Genomic DNA, 23448 nt, shown 5'->3' with positions numbered 1-23448 from the left:
TGCCGGCTGGGCTTAAACCACGACAATATATCAGATAAGGATAGCCCACTGTAAGCATTAAGAATCACAGGAAGTCAACTGCCAGTAAATTGCTTGGGGTAGGTCACTGTTTTTCCATCCAGTCTAGTAATGAACATAAGTTCATAGACAAGGACCAAGTGGTAGCTCATTAGCCATGATTTACATGGTCTATGACTTTACTTTTTTTGTGCAAAAGAGTCATTCTATCAAAAGGGCTTATTTAAAATGAAGAATGACAGTAACATTGGCATGTTGTGTGCTTCAATACTCAGAACCACTTTAATCAACTTGTACTAAATCAGAAGTGGTAAAAGGATTAAAAATTGGCTCCTACAGAGGACCTAGCCAGAGCCCCTGCCCTAATTCTCCCTCTAAACTTCTTTCCTCTAGTACTGTAGGCAAACATCGGCATCTTTAGATGTCCTGACTTCAGTTGTAACTGTTATTTTTCTCCTTCCTAGTAGCTGGTACAGTGCTGTATTTCAGCTTCACCTGATAACACACTGATGTTTCGGTTGTTGCTAAGTAATGCTTGCTTACCCTGATCAAGGACTTTTCAGTCTCATGCTCTGCCAGTGAGGAGAGACACAAGAAGCCGGGAGGAAGCAGAGACAGGACACTTGACCCAAACTGGCCAAAGGGGTATTCCATACCACAGCACGTCATGCCCAGTATAGAAACTGGGAGGGGAGTCACCCAGATGGGGCAGATTGCTGCTTGGGTCAGGCCCAGTATCAGTTTGCAGGTGGTAAGCAATTGTATTGTGCATCATTTGTGTTTATTGTTTTTTTTTCCCTTTCCCTTTTTAGTTTTATATTCTCTCCCCTTGATATTTCTCTTACCGTTATTATTATTACAAGTAGTAGTAGTTTTGTATTATACTTTAGTTACTAGATTGTTTTCATCTCAACCTGTTAGGTTTACATTCTTTCGATTCTCCTCCCCATTCCGCCTGGAGGCGGTGGGGGAGGGGCAGGGAGGGCTGAGCAAACGGCTGTGTGGTTCTGAGTTACCGGCTGGGCTTAAACCACGACATTAGACTAACATTTACTTTTGTTAAAACCTTTCCTCCCCCAAAATAATTATAGAAAAATGGAAATGTGGTCTTTTCTTCATGCTGGATAACAATTTGAAATTGCTGTAGTTAAATACAGCACTTAAACATGATTTTTTACAAGGCTTTCCTCACACAAACATTATCCTGCAAAAGCTGGTAACTCATTCATCTACTGTGGCTAACAACTTTAATCTTCTTGTTTTTTATGTCAATTCTGTGTTGGAAAAATTCCACCAGGTTACTGCTGCAAGTAATGAGGAAACCAGACAGTGCTATTTAAAGTCAAATCAACAATATGGAATTAGCTTTTTCTTAACTACATGAGCTACCTTTTGGACAGTATTTTCTGTTTAGATAATTAAACAGAGAATTGCACAGAATACAGCCCCTACCAGAATTCAAGATTTTTTTTTTGAACTAGCATAGAATGGAACGGAGAAATTTTACTTGGTTTTGTTGCTGTTTCAATAAAAAATATTTTTAAATCAAATACTAAAAATAGCTGCCAATATTGGGAGTGGATAGGGTTACTTACTAATTACTTCAAATTACAAACACACAAACTAAACTTGAACCACAAATTCATAACTTTAAACACAACTGCTCCTCCCTATTCTTTCCCAGGATTTACTCTCAAGATAGCCTAATGCTCATGTCTTCCAAACAGAGGTGAAACAGTTAAAAATAAACTAACTTTTCAATGTTCTTCTGTTTTGCACCAATGTGCCTTCATATATAAACGTCAAAATATGCACACATCGCAGAGAGGGGCTAAGCACTGATAAAACATGTCTCTAAGAGTGAGTTCAGCCAGCCAATATACAGAAGCCCAAAAATAATGGAATCAATCACTGTAAGAAAATCTTTCTACCTTACCTTAAGACACTCTTCTTGTTTGAAGAGATCCTCACAATCCTTAGCCTGCAGAACAGGAGAATTAAGGCGCTCTTCTACTTCAGACAAGGCTTGCAGAAGGTGAAGGATCTCTGCCAGGTATGTAGAAGGCACATAAGTGGTTTCCACAGTCATAGTTTCGGTCACCACAAAGGTTGTATCTTCAGGAACTGTTTGCTAGTATAGATATACAACAGAATGCATCCTTTAGTTGCTTAAAACTATGCAAGCTTATAACAATGCAATATCCAGTCCATAACCTAGAAACAATTAAAAATAATTTCTAAGGACAAATGCAAGAAATAATTGAGGTTTCTGACACAGATTACTCACACTTCACTAGTCTGAAATGGCAGGTACTAACATTAATCCATGCAAAAGTATAACAAACTTATCATCTACTCTCCACAGAAATAAAGATAGGAGATGCAAGAGTACTCAGAGATTACGGTATTACTGAGATATTAGTGATAGCCCTTTCATTTTAAATTATCACACCTCTTTTAGATTCTGTTCTTCATTATAGAAATTCCATACATGCTAAATCATTTTGAGGTGTCAAGCAGAATAGTAAGTTCTGTACTAGATGCGATTTCTTAAATAATATGCAACACAAAACAACCAGGTCAACTTAGCACTATACTAAAACCTTTCTCTTAAACTAAAAAGTACAGTTTGGAATTTTGTGATTTGAAAGGTCTTTAATGCATTCATATTTTTAAAAGAAATCCCAGCAACACACCTCTTCAGGAAATTAAGTTTTGGTTTTTTGTTTGCTTGGTTGGGTTTTTTTAATCTGGACAAATATGAAATAGACACCCTATTCTGAAAGCATGTGCATGCATCAAATGTAGAGAAATCCCAGAATTTTTTGGTGCCAAGAAAATAGATAGTTGATCTATGGCATTTAGAAAGCTACTGACATACAAGGTGACAAAATAGTGACTGATTACGTAAATTCACTACATTTCTGATTTGATGTGTTTCTGGATCACAGATAAAAAGTAACACCAGAAATGTGCTTTGGAGCAGGGAGAACTATGATTACTTCTTTTAACTAACCTCAAAATACTTGAAAACATGAATTTCCATTAGAGCAGACAAAATTCAAAAGATATAAATTATTTGTGGTTTCATAAGAATAAATTATATTTATTTGTTTTGTTGTATCACATAGGATTCCTAGTGTAGGACCAAAATCCATTGCACTTGATGTCTGTCTTCTCAAAAATATAAACTTATTGAGGACCTCAAAGAACTTGTACAAGTAACTGATGTTAAACTTTCATTCAAAAATCATATTACTTAGATGTTTTAGTCCCAATACAAATAATCACCGATTTTGGAGGTTTTTTCACATTTTATGTGAAAAACAGTGGATCAGTGGTCCTGGAGAAAAAAGTATCATTAGTTAGGTACACAGTATGTAAAAAAACCCAAATATAAACACTACCTTGCACATACTACTTCAGCAAGGTGTCTCATTTTAATTTATTTGTTTGCCCTGTCCATCCTTTCATGACATGTTTCTCTCTTGAGTTACTGGGCTGAGTCATCTGGTTCTTCAATTTTCTTTAGAGTTTTAAATACGTATATACACACTCTAGAAGAGGTATGCATATCACATATAAAGCCCATAAAGTTATCTGTAGACTTGTGTTATTCTGATGCATTTTTTATGCAAATATAATTGCTTTGCTTACATTTTTCTCACTAAATGACTTTCTCAGTACATCTGCTAACACTGAAACATAATTACCATATCACTGCTGTAATTGTTATTATTTAAAATAAATGGCTTAAAAAAAAAAGTTGCATTTGCCCCTATATGTTTAATGAATCACATGCTCTGCAAAAATAACAGTTCACCCCAGTGAACCTAAAGCTGTCCCAGTTGATTAGAAAATGGGAGATTCTCAACAGGCCACGTGCAGCAATATATTTTCATTCCTCAAGACTACACTGTGACACTTCTAATAGTTCTTTGCTATGCTTCTACATGTAGCAAAGAACTTTAGACCCACATGAGGAACATTTTAAATATAATTGCATTTTTCTTTTTTGACTGAGAAGACAGAATGATTCTATTCTCCGTAATGAAAAGAGCATGCTAGGTGTGCAAGGCTATTCACTTTAAATGAGGTCATATGAATATGTAGTGACACACAAAATACAGTTAGTTTCTATAGGTGTATTAACCTATTTTATTTCAACCCAAATTTAGGCTAATAACTATGTACACACACACACACAGATGTATACATGTGTACAGATAATAAAATCTTTGCCTTCTTGCTCTAAATAATTCCTGAAGCTAATAAAAAATCAAGTGGAAATTTGATATGTGCTTCACAGATACCATGCTTAATTATTTATAGTAGTGCCAAAATTGGCAGATCTTTCAATCACTGCTACAAAGAACTCTTATAAGAGCACTCTTAAAGGCAATATTAATTAAAATCTGGAGACAGGGCTGAACTTTATGAGACATATGTTTCAGTAATCCCTCAAAATTTGTGTAATATTTAACTCGCAGTAATGTTAATAAGATGTATGGAACTATATACTCATATTGCCCCTCACAGAAATCTTTCTCACAGCTGGATGATTACACTCGTATAGTTCTACAAGGAACACAACTCATGAGATTTCCAGTTCAAGCAAACCGTTAATGTTTATATTGTTATAAAGTTTAGACTGTTAGTTAAATTGTAAGGTACTACAACCAGATAAATATGGCAACGTTATTTAACACCTTATTCTAAAATAATAGTAACAATCCAAATTAATTAGTTTCTGAATACTATTTAAATAAGAGTTGGAAATTTGATACAATTTTAGAAATCAAGAATTAAATTTCTTTGCCTTTAGTGTGTTTTTCAATAGGTCACAGGTGTTTCTTTCCTTCTGTCTTTCCCTCATTGACAGTAAGATAATAGAAACCAAAGCAGAAGTTGGCTTCTTGCGCTAAGGAATGGAGAACAGACTTATCCAGAACGGACCATTTTAATCAGCAAAGAAAGGGAAAAATTTTTGGCTTGTTCCTATGTTTGCTGGAATTCATTACTGTAGAAGATACAGCATCCTTCCTTATTTTCTTGACAAGCGTATTTACTAGAAATGCATAGCTGAAACTGAATCATATACTAACACTGTAAATATATATTTTTTAAGGAGATGACTGTAGCAGTTGGAAAGCACTACTATTAAAAATAATATTCATTCATATATGTCATTGCTAATCCATAATGGTTCACCAGAAGCACAGTAGATTAACACATAAGGATTAAAAGTAAATAAGAAAAGGGAAATTAAAGTTTTAGTTAAAAGTGTTTAAGAACGGTTTTGAATAAGTTGAATCTGACAAAGTGATAGAATACATTAGATAGATAGATAGTTACTTGAAAATACTCAAAACCAAGTAACATTTTAAAATAATATATAATAGAAATAAATTGTTAAGAATGATGGGAAAATGCTGGAGTAAATGTCCATTTCTTGTATGGTTATTTCTTAAAAAAAAATTTAATTAAAATGAATTTATTATGTACTTTTACTTGATTGCCAGTGGTATACCAATGTGCAAATTATTTCTAGTCTCCAAAAAATCACCTTTTGGGTAAGGTTTACCATTTCATGCACTGCTTTTCACCAAGCATCATCATGTCTCAAACAGTAAATTGAATATTACTCCCCATCATTATATTTATTTAATTAAGGGATAGAATCTTTCCATAAACATGATTCTACCCACACGTGTGAAACTGATTTTTTCAATAGGTACCACATCCTACCACGTGCAATACAAAGACAAGAAATACATCCATGAACTGCCCTTCTAGAGAAGGCCAATAAGCAAAAAACAAACTAACAAAAGTAACAAAACCAACCAACCAACCAAAAGAACCCCAAGAAGAAAAGAACTACAAGAATAATGCAGGTTTTGCCCACAAAACTAAGTAGTGTTATTGCCCGGGCTCACCCCCCCCACCAAAGTGTCTGTGATGATTATTGCCTATATCTAGAACAGTACTACTAAGTGGCATCAGAGCTAACTAGCTTTGGAAAATGCTGTTAATTCCTTTTAAGCACTGGAAAACTCAGTATTAAAGCACTTTTCCCTGATCTCAGTATACCCATTTCTCTTCCTCTTTCTGCAGAGGGGAAAATCCCAACATCATTTTTGCTGTTCAACAGTTTACATCTAGAAAGCCTCCAGCCTTCTTGTGTTAGGTCTTGCCAACTGTTCCATTTTTGGTCCCTTCTTACTACAGGCCTCCAAACTCACAGCGACGGTAGCGTGCTGTGCTTTTGAGTACAAGCAAACTTCACACAAACAGAATACATGGGAGGAGTAAAGCAGCAAAACACACCTATCTTCACTACTGTACCATGACACTGCTCCTAGCAGCATTCTGATGAGAAGTTCAGGAAAAACAAACAAACATGTGCCTCTTCCTGAAGTGAAATAATGCTTGAGAAAGTATTCTTTACAAGCAGCTGTAAAATATACGAGAGTGTAAAAAGTCAGTCATCTCTGAAGAATAAACATAGGTGTGCTACACATACAAAAAAGGAAAAAAAAAAGCAGATAGCAGGCACCTTCTGGACAAAGGCAGTCATGCCTCAAAGAATCCAACAAACTTAGGAACAGTTTATTGCTCTCTAGAACAAACTGTAACTTACGTGATATTTGCTAGCTCGTGGTTCGCATCAAAATATCAAATACATTAACTAATTAAAAACACAGAAGTATGATCAAATACTGTCCGAGATCAATAAAATCACTTTCAAGTACATATTTATACATAAAGAAGCTTTTATTCACCCCTTTCTATGCCAACTGTGAGTGATGTCAGCTAACATTCAGAAAAATAAATTCTGTGTTTTCAGTATTGCTAGCACATCTTACCTGTAAGTGTCTACATAAAAATTTTACCAATAACATTGAATTGTCATTACAATATTGGATGGCCTTACTCAATCACAAAAAAATTACCTATCATTATGAAAAGAAGCACGTCTTTCAAGAACAGAGAGACCTAAATCCTCACTATAGGATTAATATAAAGTATTTACATAATTCCATGAAGGCAAGGCCTTAAAAGGCACTTGGCAGCTTTAAAATATATTTTAAATAGTATTTTTTTATTCATATTTTCAAATACGGTATAAATATTTTCTCATGCATGTGATTTTTCTACCCATGTATGACTACACATGTATGACCCATTTTGCAGTCCACAAAAGCCTCCACCTTGCAATACTTAATGTATTTTAATGCCTGTATCTGACTTCATCAGTGACATATAAAAATTGAAACTTTAAAAATACACTATTATTTTCAGCACTGTTCTGGGACAGAGAAATGTTTAATGACTTCACAATACTTCACTGCTAAAACATACCTTACTGGCTGAGAAATGCTGCAATAACAGTTTTTATTCTATGATGAAATGAATCTATCTATTCTACCTATACAAAAAACGAAACAAAGTGAATTAATATGAAACTATTCTAATAATAACATTAATTAGAAAACATTTCAATAAATTTTACATGGTAGGAATAGCAATAGAAAATTGCAGGCTTTGATTTTGAAAACTATCAATCAACAGGCATTAACCAGGGTGAACTTACTTCCATTGTCAGTTTTTTGACCTTCAGAACTTTATTGAAATGCAGAGGTTTTCTCCATAAGGAAAGGTTAGTTCCCTGACCTTCAGGCTTAAACTATGGGACATCTCCCAAAACCTCAGATAGTCATGCTACACTCTAATGAGGTCTGTGTGGTGGATTGCATAGATACCCGTGGTTGCTTGTGATACCTGTGGTTACTTGTCTCAAAGACCTGGATGACTGCTTATTCCACCCACAGTATTTTTTTTTTAATTTGAGTGTGTTACTTTTACAAGTACGAGGAGAAAAAGAAGAAGAAAAAAAAAAGCTATAACAATTAATTCAGTTTATTTTAACATTAAACCCAGAATGATTAGTCATTAGATCAGTTGTACAGAGTTGTAATTGAGGTTTTTTTCTTTCTTTCCTTTTTTATTTTCCCCCCAGGAGGTAAATATGTACTTTAAGAACTAGGATAAAGGACTGTGGTGCTGCAGCCAATCTTCATGTCCTTAGAAACCTCCAAGACGTTAATTACACTCCAGTGTAAATTAGTAAAATGAACAGCTTCACCAATCCCCTTTTCAGTAGCTTAACAGCGCTTGCGTTTTATTCTGGCCCAGACAATTGCCTCCAGATATGGATTCTCCTCAGGCTGATGCACTGCTGCATACTGAACTTTGCCACAGCTCATTCGAAAACTTACCCACTGCTTCTTACTGAAGACCTGCTAGCATTCACTTAAATTAGAGACTAACACAACTACCATAAATGGGCAATTTTAGCAGTTCTGTTCTTATCTTTTAACCCTGACAACTTGCATTGGTGTTCACTTGTTGACCAAAGAGAAAAAAAATAATTTCAACTATGATGAGACTGGAATATAAGACTCACATACACTGTACTGTGTGTGATATAAGCCATCTATTTCAGAAAATAAAAAAATAGAGCTATCTTATGCCAAAGCTGAAATGTCAGTATGTCCTGAAGAAAAACAAAATCTAGTTGCATTATGGCATAACTGACTAATTGGAACTACCGGGATTTAGAAAATGTCTCTTGCTTTACATAAATTATGTATATATGCTAATTACTCCTGATAAAGATGGCATATTTCAATCTTAATAATTGCAGTAATTCAAAATTGCCAAGTGAAAGGAAATTATTAAAAACATTATACCTCATAACCACTTAACTATAGCTCAGGCTATGTACAGTCATTAGCAGTTTGCAGGGAAGGTAAGCCTTTATCAGTAAGTCAAACGACACAGCCATTCTCAGTATTAGAAATCAGTAAATAACCAAATACTTAGTCACTCACATCACATCTTGGAATTAAAAAAATCAGATGACATTGCAAAATCTACTTTCTAGGCTGATTTCAACAGAGCTTTTAAAATGTTTAGAATTTTATAAGGGTTTACCTGGAAAATACTTTTGTAATTGATTTAAATGTATTATCTTCCAGGAGACAAAATGTATTTGAAAGTTTTTATATGCTAACTATAGAACACATGAATCCATAGATTTGTTAATCATTTCTTGTATTCATCATGTAATATTTTTCATTGCTGAAAAAATACTTAGAGACATTAAGGAAGTATCAAGTTGACATTCCAGAATATTGAACTCTTCTACACAATTCTAGATCCTTGTAATCATGTGGTCCAATTGTGACAGAGTATTCATTCTGTTAAACCAACATTATGTACTCAAATCTGCCTGCACAGCAGGAAATACCCAGAAGAATGGAAAGAATTTCAAATTGTATTTTACTCAAAATAGAATTCCAAAATTGTGTTTCTCAGAACACATAGAGAAGAAGTGTGTATATTTCTTCTCTATAAAAAAGAAACTGTGTGTATAATGGCAGAACAAGCTTCTACATGGTATGCTGGAAGGCAGCCTTCCTAGGAACAGTCTTTGGTCAATGTGAACTTGTTTAATGGCTGATTTATTAGGACTACAGAAGTGCCCTAATCTTAGACAGTATTTATGCATGAAGCTTTAAGGCTGTCTTGAATAATAATATGCATATCTCTACTGACTGATCACCAAGGAACTAACTAATATTAAATAAAGCACAGACATGTTACAATGCAGTCTATTGATGTCTAAATTGACTAACCCATTTTGCAACGGTTAATTTGCGATGCTAACTTTGCAGATATTTAGCAAACTACATGTTATTTTTTTGTTGAGATAATTTAAAAAATAACCTGAAAATACCATTAAAGCATCACATTAGTGTTGAATGCTAACAACTTCAAAGAGCAAGGTCCTAAACCTTAAACACTGACACCTTCCAGAGATTTTAAAAAGTATTACCTAATTATTTTCCATCTTTAATCTACATTTATAGAGAGGCAATCATACAGAATAATAACAGGATCTGTCACTTAGGCTGATTTTATTACTCCAAGACATAGGGGTTTTTTTTGTTAAATAATGCGAATGAAATTGCTGTCAATCCAGCAGTTTTGAAAACTAATTAAATAAACACATATAGATACTCAGCATTCACACTGTATATACATTTACTTCCTTCTGTACCTTTCTGAGAATGCTTAGATGCATCCATGCAAAACTAAAAAAACCCTAAACACCCCAAAACCAAAACAAACACAAAGCCCCACAAGTGATGTTAATATCCTGAATCGTGGACAGGAGATAATGTCATTTCTTCAAAAGATACTGTCACTTAGCTCCAGATCATCTGCAGTAGGTCTTTTCCCTTATTATTTAATTCCATATTATAGCCAAGTAGTTTTGAAACCAAATTCTTCACAATGTAATTTATTATGTTAATAAATTGTTAAATACTAAATCAGAGAAAATAGGAAGGTAATTAGCTGTCTTGTTCCCGAATAGCTAGGTAATTATACAGAAGACAATACTATCCTAGTATAATGCTTAGTTTTGTCCAAAGAAAACTGAGAGGGACAACTGGGTGCTATATCACACTATTCTTTAACTAAAGGCTGTTGGTCTCATTTCCATCTCAACCATACAGAGAAAAGTAAGAAAAGCCTGTGGTGTATCTAAGACTACATTCTTAAAAACACTTCAGATAATTTAAAGACAGCATCCTAAACCAGCCTTAGTCCAAGTTGCAGAAAGTTTTCATTCCTATATGAAGAGGTAAAGACACCAAGTTTCACTCTTAAACTAGAGAATGTAATTTAGATCACTAAAGTTTATGACATAAAATGAAAAATGGCAGAGAAAAAAAAAATTTGTAAAATTCTGTCATCTACAAGACAGGATTCTTTAACTTCACTCTACTAAATTTATATAGCTTTGCAGTGATGATAGTACAGAAATAATAAGGAAATATGAGAGAAGACAAATACACTTTAGAACTCAAAATACTGTAGTAAAGTGGTCCACTTTGATAAAAAAGGCTATAGATGGTCTTAAATTACCACAACACAGTACACATTTTAGAAACAGATAAAGTGTATTTTAAAAAGTATCTGTAAAACTATCTCTTTTTCAGCTGTATCAAAGACAATACCCATCTTCAGTGTACTTCCCATACATTTCTCAAGTTAGACAAAAAACTAAAGTATTTGATAAACAATTAAATTATTTGGAATACATTTTCTAATAGGAATTTTCAGATTGATGGATGCTAGAAAATGGATGTAAACATTCAACTGTGATTCTCTTCCCAAAGATTCTCCTTCATCCTCACCCCTTTTGCAGATCATAGTAAAAGAAGCCTAGTGCTCTGTAATCCTATTGGTTAAAAAAACTGCCACCATCAGTGTCAGAAAAGTTAAACGTTGTGACTGGATCGCTCTGTCATGTCCTTAAGAAATCTAAAGCACGTAGGTGAGACAGATACTAATCCATCACTGTATGGTTCTTTTCTTTTGCCCAGTAGGTATTTTCCTATTTTACCTTTCTAATGCCTTTTCTCTCTTATGTTCTTCCTCTATCCTACTCATTGTAGGAATAATAACAAATTAGTTTGTCCCTTCTTCTTGGCAACCATTATTTGTTTATTTACCCCAAGAATTATTTAAGCAATGATATGAGAACCACTTCATGTCAATACTGCTGCTTATGGAAACTGGAAAACAATCACTGAAAACAATGGTAGCACATTACCACTAAAGTATCCATGTTATTCAGATGCAGACAGATAATTAGGACACAAAGTCTGGTGTTTATCTAACTGTAAGAAATTTATTTCAAATAATGCTTTATTTCTAGTTTTAGAAAATATCTTTATATTTAAACATATTTGAACAGTTAAAAAAAGAAAAATCATTAAATTAACTAAATAGAGCTCCACAGGGAAATGTAAACTGAAACCTGCAAGATGCCCCTAAAAGCCTGAACTTGAATAAACACTTGAATTAAAGATGTAAACTTGATCAGTCCTTGGTTCCAGAAGTTGATCACACTCTCTCACCTGAGGTGATCATCCAGTTACGAGACAGGTATTTTGAATTTCTGAATACTTTATAGAACCTTTCACAGAATAATAACTTTGATTCAGAAAAAAATTATGTTTAGTTCATAGTAACTACTGAGAGTACTAATGTTTTATCTATGTTGCAGATAACTATCAAACTGCTCACACTAAATTACTTATCTTATAGAAATAAATATGTGGTTTGTATAGCTATATTCCTTATTCATTCTTACTCAATGCATAGTCTAATTGGCATGGAAAAGACAGCCTCTCCTGATACTTATCATTTGATCATATGATTTGATTTTATTGTTTTTCCCAGTATGGCCAAAATCCAGACCCAAATATTTCAGTAGTAAATTGACCATAAATTTCAAGAGAATCTGTGTGTGTGTCACCAATGAAATTACTGGAATGAGTTAGGCAAACCTTTTTTTTTCTTTTTCCCTTGTATACACATCAATGGGTACATAATTTTGACAGTTGTTAATAGGTTCCAAGAACAACATTCCTCTCTTTCTAAGAAAATTCTGGCTTCCTATTTACAGAATGCACAGTTCAGCCAAGAGAGGAAAAGAAAAATAATACCATCTGTGATGGCAGAAAGAGTGGTGGATAGCTTGAAAAAATATAGTAAAAGGACAAATGAAATTAGAATTTACAGGGTAGGCTCTGCACCTGTGTTCATTCCTAAAATGTTTCCTTATGAAAAGGTCTTCGGTACTCTCTTCATACAGCGTAATTTCTGTCAGCTCAATAAAGTCTAAACTAAGCCATGACATAAACATGCTCAAAGACTGCTGAAATGAAAACACGGAGGAAAAACTTCTATAAAAGGGGAATTAACTAAAGGTAATTTAATTAAAAGTAATCAATATATTTGATCCTGATTTGAATTAAACTATCTGAATCTAGCTTTTTCTCTGCAACAGATAACTATTTTGTCACCCTGGAACAGTAGTATAAACTGTTGCAGAAAAATAGTAACTGGAAGATTTAGGTTTAGGCTATAGCAAAGGGGATTGGTAACTTATGAAAATACTGTGAGACTGCCAATGCTTAATGATTTTAGATTCTGCAGAGATAATCTAGAAGTAAATTTCCCTTGATCTCTTTAATTTTTACTGAAGCAAATTTTAAAAAAAACAACATATAATTTTAATATGCAAAAATTGCATTCTGCTCTAGGATTAAAATGGCTTGTTTTTTGAAGAGTATTTTAATTTCCCACTTATTTCAGTGGGATTTAGTGGTTATTCATAATTTTAAAACATGATGGTAAAATATTCCACACTTTAATAAGTTATTCAGATTTCACAACTGCAGTTACTACCAACTGATTTCAAATAGAATTTTTTAGCAGAAATGAAGTAGAACACTCAACTTTTCTTAATACAGGAATTAGCAATCTGCCTGACTGAAAAACAGAATTTTTTGCCCACTGTTCATTTTGACACATAGGAATAAAAACAACAGGTGGGAGAATAAACTTGCAAGACAACATGAACTTCAAAACCTTTTTTCCACTCAGTGTCATTTTCGGTTTTGTGCAGTTGTGTTTATGTATTGATGTGCCAGGTTTATTCTATTACTGCAATAAACCCACCTTTTTCCCTGTAGAATTACTTTCTGACAATTTTCACATAAAGAGATGACTACTATTACCAAATCGAATGATGTCTCAAAATTGGCATTAAACAGAACATGCAGAGTTTGAGGTAATATTATTATATCATACCTAATGATCAAAAGTGGTGGTGAGAAAAAACACCTCATTTATATGAAGAAAAACCCGTATACATTGCTGGATATTGGCTGCTATATATTTGTAAGACAACCAAATTTTATGAGAATCTACCATGCTAGAGAGAATCAATTCTTATATGGTTATGGTTCCTATATCTTTCTGACAGGTTTTCCCAAGAAATATTAGGGAAAATTAAAATCCAGGGGAGCATGATCATTCTAAATTCACACTTTGATATCAGAAATATATTAGGTCCAGAAAAGTAATAAATGCAAATCTGTCATTAAGCCACATAATTAAAGGCCATCTTCAATGCAGTCTTGCTATGTTTATTCAATGAATCATAATGAATTGCAAGATATACAGTACAACTAAATACTTATTGATTTATAATAACAACTTTCAATTGTTAAATGTGTTATTGAATACTTTATCAATTATAAATAAAAAACACAGCAGTTTTCTATTTCTTTTGCTTTAAAAATAAATTCCTTTTTGAATTTTTATTATATGGTTTTATTCTGTTGGTGGTTAACACAGAAAATGTCTGTGAAAGATATTTTTGCTGGTATATGCATGTGTTCAAGTGAATAGTTTGAATTTTCATTTTTCTTTTATATTTTAAGGTCTTGCACAAACAATTCATTAATCCTCACAACATCCCTGTGAGGTAGGTACTTAGGCAGTATTAAAAAAGTAAAAAATCACCAAGATTCATCAAAGCCAAAACAGTAGTAAGGCAATTGTACTTCTCGCTCTGATTTTTGCTAGGAAAATATATCACCTCTCACCAGTTTTAGTAGCTTCTGTAACACTTCTAAAATATTTCATATAAATATTACCTTGGTCATTGTCAACAGAACAAGATATTTTTTATGAGAAATTAGAAGTATACAGTAATTTTCCTGTACAGATGTAAATTTCATTGAGTAATGACCTCATTTCCCAGATAAATACTAAGTAGTCTTCTTCCATGAAATATTAGAGAATATTTTAAAATTTAACCATTACAATGATAGAAATATATAAATTACATATTTTAACCAAAAAAAACCAAAACAAAACATTTAATGGTTACATGGCTTTAAAAAGCTGATGACTGTATTCCTTTAACCAATTCAAAAGCACATGTGCTGATGTATCTGCCTTACATATTTAAAAGAAAAATATGCTAACAAGTTGTTTTATTGATTTACTAGCAAAATTTTATAATGGATATACTCATCCTCTATCATGGTGGGTGGTGGGTGACAGAAAAAGCATGTTGACAGCAGAATGTTTTTATATAAATTGCATGCACATACTTATTTCTTACTTGCTTATCAAAGGAACAAATATATTCATTATAAAAAAAAAAACCAACTCATTTACAAGACAAAGTGAAGTCTGCTGTAGCTCCATTTCAATATAAACAATTTGCAACTGATTACATCCATCAAGTTTAATATAAGCCATAGTAATCCAAAAAAAGTAATAAGATGGAACAAGATTTAATAACATACAAACCAAAGTTAATGTTTCTCTGATTGTTTCCATTAACCGAATAGCTATTTCAATTATTACTTTTATATATACATTATGTAACTCAACAGTAGAAAAGTTTAAAATACACAATACAATCAGTACATTAAGTAGAGAACTGTATTGACCAAAAGGTTATACATTATTGCTGATTTTTTGGAAAGTTTTTTCTTTTTTTTTTTTAAACAGTCAACAATGTATCAATTAGAAATAACACTTCATGTATTTAAATTTTCATTATCCTGTCAGTAAGCACCCTCTGCAATCTAGGTGAATTTAAAAATAAATAAAATACCCTACTAGCACTTTTAAGATTACAGAAGAGCAGATAACGCAACAACTTCCTTGAGAGAAAATCTTATCTCTCATCATACAAAATCAAAAGCCCAGGAGGCAATGAGCAGAATAGCAAGGAAAAACTGCCTTGTAAATGCAAAACCAATCTCTGGTAACCTTCTAAATGGGTAGCACCCAATATGATTTTGATCATAAACCTGGAATAGTGACGGTTTATTTCCCTTTTATTTATCCAGTTACTGCAGCATGTATAAACCAGTAAGAATAATTATATTTTACATACAACTAAAGAACTCAGAAGATACAAAGTCAGTTCATAAAATTATGTTTTCTTCTCATCAAATATAAAAGTACACTTTCTTGCAAAAACTCTTTTGAGAATTAAAGCATTTGAAGAAGAGGTCAGCTATGTATAGTGTTGTAAGAGGTTTTTTTAATCTCTTCCTAAAGTGGTTATAACATATTATGGACAAATAAAAAAAAACAATTAAAATTGGCATGGGATGGGTAGTTTGGAAAAGACATTTTTTGTGGTTTACACATTCATTAAACAAAATAGATGCATGGCAAGCTAATGCTTTTAAACTGGAAAATGTTATGGAAAAATAATGAGGCAACAGAAATAAACATACTTTCATTGCTGAGTTTTTGAAATTGGGTGATTTAACTTAAGGGCAATTTTAAGACCAAAGTAGAGAACTATTAGAATGTAAAGATTCCCCCACTTGCAGACCATAGTGTTTCTCTTATTAATATCTGAAGAGTTGACACTAACCCTGAAGCTCTCATTGTTAGTAGGATGCTGTTAGTAGTAGCAGTTGCAAACATATGGGTTTGCCAGTAACAACTCACAATTTGTGCATAGTTGAGTCTTCGAAACTGAGCAAATTTGCTCTCAAAATCTCGCCAGCGCTTGCTTAGCTGTATCAGGGTTGGTTCCACTGCTTTTGCAGCCCCATCCTTAGACAAGCGTTCAGCCTGCCTGTGCACCGCATTCAGATCTTCCTTCTTCTTCTCCAATTCTCCATCAATCTCCTAGTGAGCAAAACCAATACAGGGCCCAGGACAGTTAGCTAACTAAATCAATCAACTTAAAAGTAGCAAAATACTTCTGTCAGAAACTTCATTTCCATTTTATTCTTACAAGTAAAATTTACTGCTATTTCATGTCTTATTTTACATTTAAACAAAACAAAATTAACAGAAATTGAAGAACTTCCTTGGAGATTTGCTGTAGAGATATCAACAGCTAGTCCACACTGAAAACTGGTTAGCAAAGGCCAACAGTTTAAACTTTCAGATTCTTGGTAGTACACTTTGATGGGCAATTGGAGAAATTCTTTTCTCAATAGGGGTCAGCATATTCAGGACAAATAGTGTTTGGATGGGTTACAAATATATCAGTTGATTCTTTAAAATATTACTTAACTCCTATTTTACTCTGTGGGAAACTCAACAGAGAATGAAGCAAAGAAAGACGATGCAAAATAAACTAGGAAAACCTTTGACAGTATGTAAATAAATCTATAGAGTTTGACAGTGACATATGAATATGTTCTGATGAAAATGAATGTGCTAACATGAGATAGAGGTCATCCATATATCGGAAAGTCATTTGTTCATCTGGAACAAAGATACATAAAATCAATTAAAATTTTTACTAGAAAACATTTGATGCTTCTTAATATATCACACACTTCCCATACTACTGACAAAACATTTTATTTAGTGTGTTTCAAATTATTTATATAATATTCTGTAAAAAAACCAAATACAAGATATAGTACAACAAAGAAATGTCGGAACAGAGATAATTAGGGTTCATTTTACTATAGAAATGAAGAACGAAACTATCTATTGGAATATTTGCTGCATTTGCTGTCTGTTAATTTAATAAACTATCACTCAAAAGATCTACCATTTCCATCCCAAAACAACATTACCTTTAGCTTCTGCTCATCTTTGTGGTCTGGTAGACTGGCTAACTTTTTCTCAATGTCATCCAGCCATGTCATTAGGTCATCAGCCTGCCTCTTGTACTGATACCATTGATGAGAAATCTCTAAAGCCTTTTTTCTTCTTTGAGATCTCAAGTCCTGTTCACAGTGCAGACATTATTAGAATATGAATTAAAGGCTTTTAAAATATGAATTGGCATGTATGCACACTGAGGGAAAAAATGTGCACAAGGCCATTATTTTTTTTAATTAAATGTTGATATTTAAATCAAGTCTACAAGTATCACAACACTGCATATTTTCTTAAGTTTAACAGCATATAAGTATCCAAACACAGCATATTTTCATATTTTTTTTTCTTTTAAAGGATGTTACTTAATTCAAGGTTGTTCACATGTTGAATAAACCACTGAGACAGTCATCAATATTCAGAGAAATTAAGACTCTTACATAAATGTCAGCATTTTATATAAAACACTTCTGCTCAGAATACTTACTGGACAGATGGAAACACAGCCCACTTAGTATCTAGCCATAAGCGGGCTTCCTGTGTTTTCTGGTCTCCTGTGAAATTCTAGCCTGCATGCAAACTATGTAACTATTCAAAAGAAAATAATTTCAATGCTGAAATGTATGCACAGACAGTTTTCTTTCTTCTAAATTAAATACAATTTACATAACAAATGTCTTGTGTTTATGACTCAGCTTTATAAAAATATTAAAACTTTAAAAGGAAGGTAAAAAAAGTTATTTTATTTCATAGAAATATTATTAAATATACTCCATTTGCATTTAACTGCATTTAACATTAATTTTGTATATGCTCATACAAAATTCAGAAAATATTTTCAATCCTCTCACTTCTTATTAAGAAGTAAACTAAAAAATTGCTGGTACATTCTATATAAAAATACTCAGATGAATTTGCCTCAACTGTTCTCGAATTTTACTTGAAAAGGTTGAATGCCTTAACTGAGTCACCCAAAGGAAAATCAAACACTGTATTCCATAAAAACAGCCAGTAAGCATTTGGTCAATAGCATAGTTCTAGAAACAGTTTTTTTGCTTCTCCTCCACAAAAATTGTTAATTACTTCTACTTAACTTGGAATAGTCAAAGACACACTTAACATTTTAAGTTTCTTTCAAATGTGGACAAAACAAAGGCATATTCAAACTATTCTTTTACTGAATTCAATCAGATCTGCAAAACTAAAAATGAGAATGAAATCCACAGGAAAGGAAAGGTGCTGCTTAAAAATAAGTAATAGTAAAGTCTAACCATGTCACATTCACCAAAACAAGAACTGAATAAAAATTTTCAAAAGAGAGAAGAATTCTGCCTGCCAATAGATGAAAAATTCTTCTATAAGAGCCAGAACCTACAGCTCCAGGTAGGTGACCAAGGTGAACTTTCCAACTGTAAGATTCTTTCTTTCCTCACTTTTATTTTTCCCTGGATAATGACACTCCCAATTATAACTACAAGCTTGTCCAAATAGGTCTCACTGTGGATATTTCTAGGAACAGTATCATATAGATATACCTCCAGGAGTATGGTAACACAAAATTCTGATACATGACTTTGGTTTTCAACCTCTTAGCTCCTAGGTCTATTGGCACTACCACCTACCCAGAAAGGCTGGAGCCACTTTTCCCGCTAAAGAACATAGCATGTAAATCTTTTACTAAAGGATAAAATAACTTACTCATTGCCAGAAATGTTAACTAAAAATGTAAGTTTGTGAGAACTGATTCTAAGTTCTAGACTGCTGCTGGAGAAACATAAAACATGCATAATGTGTTAAAGAAGGAATTACTATCAAAGAAATCATTGTTGTCCAACTGGCAATCACATGGTCATAACACTGAAGACAAAACATACTTGTTAATATGGAGATTTAAAATGTCTTTTCCAAGGCATCAAGAGAAGAATATAAGAAAATACATATTTATAGTCAAATACTCATTTCTAAATAGTAATGAAGATTCACTTAACAGAACAATGCCCTGAAATTTATACAAAAATGGTTTTAGTAGCATGTGCTTATAATTGTAGCTCCTATACCTTGAGAGCATTATGTTTAGTCTGCAACAGCTGTTGTTTTATCTTTATTTCCTCCCGTTTTCTCTCATCTGTGATTCTTTTTTGAAGTGTGTCTCCCCTTTGCAGCAATTCTTTCACTGTGCTTTCATCTTCTTCACTCTTATTTAAAAACAAAACAAAACAAAAAAACCCAAAACAGTAAAATAGGCATTTAAATCTAATTATTACTTAAGTACTAGGAGATACAGACATATAAAACTACACTTTCTATTCTAAGGTAATCATCTAATAGCCATTTGCAGTTCTACACTGAAGCCAAAATTTGTTTTACTTGCTTTCTACAATACATATAAACACTTGAGGGGTACACGTAAAACATCACCTGAAAACCTACAGATGTTTGATATAGATTTTATGCAGCAACCAGGATAATGGGATGAAAACATCAAAGGCAAAAAGGTAAAATATATTTTACTTAAAAAATAATATATATATCTAAAATACTCTAAATCACTGTCAGTAGTTACTGAAATTGCCAGTATGCTAGCAGACCACATAATTCCTGACTGTTTCTTGTATCATCACAGTGCAAAACAGCTTTTCTGACAGGCAAAACAATACCACTAAGTAGTTTTTACATAGAAGTTAAATCTATGCCACAGCTTCTGCGAGTGTTTCTCTTGAAGCGCACTAAACATTTTATGTAAAGAAAGGGAACAAAATATACCTAAGTAGTGCAAACTGCCCTGTCAAACTTGACTCACTTAGAATTTACCACTGCAATACATACTGTCTTATATTTTACTTTTCCTGCATAAATAAAAAGAAAAAACTCCTTTAAAGATTCATATCAGCATTGACATAAAATAGCTAGCTTTGAAGAATTACTTAAATGTAAAAAGAATACTGACTATATTGCTTGTAAAGAAATATCTATCTGATCTTGCTGAGGACTCATTTAGAGAGGGTCCTAAAGAAGAATCTGTGTTATTGCCCAGCCAAGAAATGTCATCCCTCTAAAAATCACTCTGAGGAAAACACACCACAGTGGCAGTAATAGCACAGAACAACAGTATTTTACTCCTCTGTTTCTTTCTCCCCCCACCAATATGCATAAAAGGTTTTCTACTTGCAACAAGGAAATGTGAGTAATAAGGCTTACCACAGCCACAAAAACCATTCACAATAAATAGTACAATCAGATTGATTAAGAACTAATTGGCAACTGACATTTCTTTCAATGATCATTGCCTAGCATTTGTTCTTAGTGAACATCTTTTACTATATCGCCCATTTAGACACATCATTATGAGTTTTCTTGGTCTTTATACTGCTACAGATATTTTAATATTCATTCCATATTCAGTAATATTGCTGGCAGTAGTATAGGACCTGTAAATAATATTTCTGGTTTGCTTAGTATTTTACAAGGGTTGAAAAATGTTTTTCTTATAAACTAACAATTAATTTATCAGTAAACCTTTTAGTTAATGATAACTTAGGACTTTTGATAATATATTAGCACAGTAAAATTTTTGTCCTAGCTCTATCTAAAGATCCTAACACAAATATGGAAGTTTCTAGTTTTCACTCAGGTGTCGTCATCTCCCTGACTACTTCATTCAGATTTCCATTTCAACCAAATTACCATGTCTTTATTGAAGTCCTCCTCTTTCAGATTCAAGCCCTGCTGAATTTCAACCTCCAGTGGTTCAAGCATTTTCTGTATATCAAAGTCAAATTGCTCCAGTTCTTTCAAAGGAATGAAAGGCTAGAATGGAAGTAATACAAAGTTTATTTATTTAAATCATATACTTAGTTTTATTAGAAACATAAATGAAAAGAGACAACTGTTCTACCCCCTTTTCTAAAACAATGGTAGACTTCCATCATGTTGAAAAGTATCTAGACCATACGACTCAAAGTACCCAGGTACTTAACAGTACTGTAGAGTTTCCATGTAAGAAAACATAAGCATTCTATGGTGACCAAAAATTAAAAACAAACAAACAAACAAAACAAAACAAATAAACAAAAAACCCCAGCTCCTATATTCTCACATTTGTGTGTAAGAACAGTTTCAGATAAATAGTATAACAATGATTTGTCTACAAAATGAAATGTGGACTCTATTTGGCTAAATCTAGTTTTTCAGAAATTACACAGCAACAAGCAACCCATTCATATGAAAACCTATCTACTGCTAACAATTGAGAAAACAAAACATAATAATTTGTTTCTGTGTTTTGAAATCACTGCTGTCTCACAAAGAATAGCAAAAATTCCAGGTGAATTATACAAAACTAGACAGGTAATCTCTGTGTAATATACTTCCCTAACAGTATTTTGTAACATCTTAAAAAAAAAATAAAATCAATAAAACTTCACCAAAAGCGCTTGTGTTTCAAAAAAGTGCATTGCTAAGAATCCACAGAAAAAGCTTTCTTCTTTCAAAGCTTTAAACTCAGGAATAAGCAACAGATTCTTGATGAGTCTTGCATAAAATTTAAAGATAATTAATGCTTTATGATGTTCTAGAAACTCTTGGACATACAACTATCTTCTTGCTAAGACATAAGCACATTATATTCTACTCAGTTCTGTCTTACTCTTCCCTCCAGTACAATTGGTATTTATTATAATCAAAATGTTTTTAATGAATATGGTAACTATCAAAGTAAAGCAGTTAAAACAAGAGCGACTGGACATCAGCTGTAATCTATTCTCAGCTGTTCCACAGATGACCTGGGGAGAATTACAGTAAAAATGCCTTAATTTTAGCTGGTTGGTCATTTTAATTACAAAAATTTTGAACGCTTATGAACATTAATTGAAATGTAGTAACACATGATATTTGTAGAGAATAATATTGTGCTAGCAAATTTTCATCAAGAATCTCAGAATTACACTCAGCAAGCACTTTAAGTTGTGGTAGAAATTATAGCAAACTACACAGATTCTCAAATGCTCTGAAGGATGTCTTCAAAAATACTAAAGTCTCACTGAAAGGCAAATCAAGTAATAAAGCTGGAATATAAAATTACTAGTCTATGAAAATGCTAAGAACAATAACAAAGAGAAAAAGGGGAGGAAAAATACTAAAGGAAATTCCAATAATTGAATGAGATTCAAAGACCACTTGAAAATGTTAAATCTCATTTTAGTATACTATGATTATTTTATTAATCTGGGACACAACAATTATGTACTACCATTTACAGGCTTCACGGGTCATTTCTTTTTTACATCACTGATGTACTGATAATTGTTCGTATTTGAAAAATTATAGCAAATTTGAAAACAGACGTGAATTAATCGAAAATAGATTATGAGACCTTATTATCCTCTTGAATTTATTTTTTAATCTGTTGTTCACAAAGCAAATAATTTGACCTAAAAAAAAAAAAAAACAACAAAAAACAAACCACAAGAAACCCTCTCAAAACACTTAGGAAGCATAATATCAGCTTGTAAGAATAATAATATTTCAGCCCATGAAGCTGAAATTATAACTAATGGAAGTACAGTTACCTACATTATACAGGTGGACAAAATGAGGGACGCAGCAATTTAGTCCTTTAGCCCAATGTATAAAGCAATTCAGTAGAATCACCAAGAGGTCAGACAAACTTTTGCCTCTGTATCTTACGCAATACCTATTACAATGGATATCCTTTTTGAATCATTCTGTAGCTGTCCATTCCCCAGGGTCCTGGAAAAGGTTCCCTAAATTCTAATTTACCATTAAAATTATGTGCTGTAGTAGTTCTTCTCATCTTGCTAAATATATAGTGTATAAAGCTTAGTGAGGTGCTGCCATTCCAGCAGCCTATTCAGTCATCTTGCCTATAATATCATAAGT

At 32.8% G+C, this 23448-nt stretch overlaps 1 protein-coding gene across 1 annotated transcript in view; it reads right to left on the bottom strand.

Annotated features, from left to right (window-relative positions):
* Positions 1-1954: 1954 nt before the first annotated feature.
* LOC104413727 (dystrophin-like) overlaps positions 1955-23448 on the bottom strand; it is a gene marked incomplete at both ends in the record, with an annotated part of 54735 nt that continues 33241 nt past the window's right edge. Inside the window, 5 exons of the mRNA XM_010024800.1 lie at positions 1955-2149; positions 16435-16617; positions 17526-17678; positions 19608-19745; positions 21235-21357. Coding sequence (XP_010023102.1) covers positions 1955-2149; positions 16435-16617; positions 17526-17678; positions 19608-19745; positions 21235-21357 — 792 coding nt within the window. The remainder of the gene's footprint in view (positions 2150-16434; positions 16618-17525; positions 17679-19607; positions 19746-21234; positions 21358-23448) is intronic.

This window comes from Nestor notabilis, unplaced genomic scaffold, assembly GCF_000696875.1.
Source record: "Nestor notabilis isolate BGI_N333 unplaced genomic scaffold, ASM69687v1 scaffold7052, whole genome shotgun sequence".
Lineage (NCBI taxonomy): Eukaryota > Metazoa > Chordata > Aves > Psittaciformes > Psittacidae > Nestor > Nestor notabilis.
The sequence above is the reverse complement of the archived record's forward strand: the minus strand, read 5'-3'. Positions and strand labels throughout refer to the sequence as shown.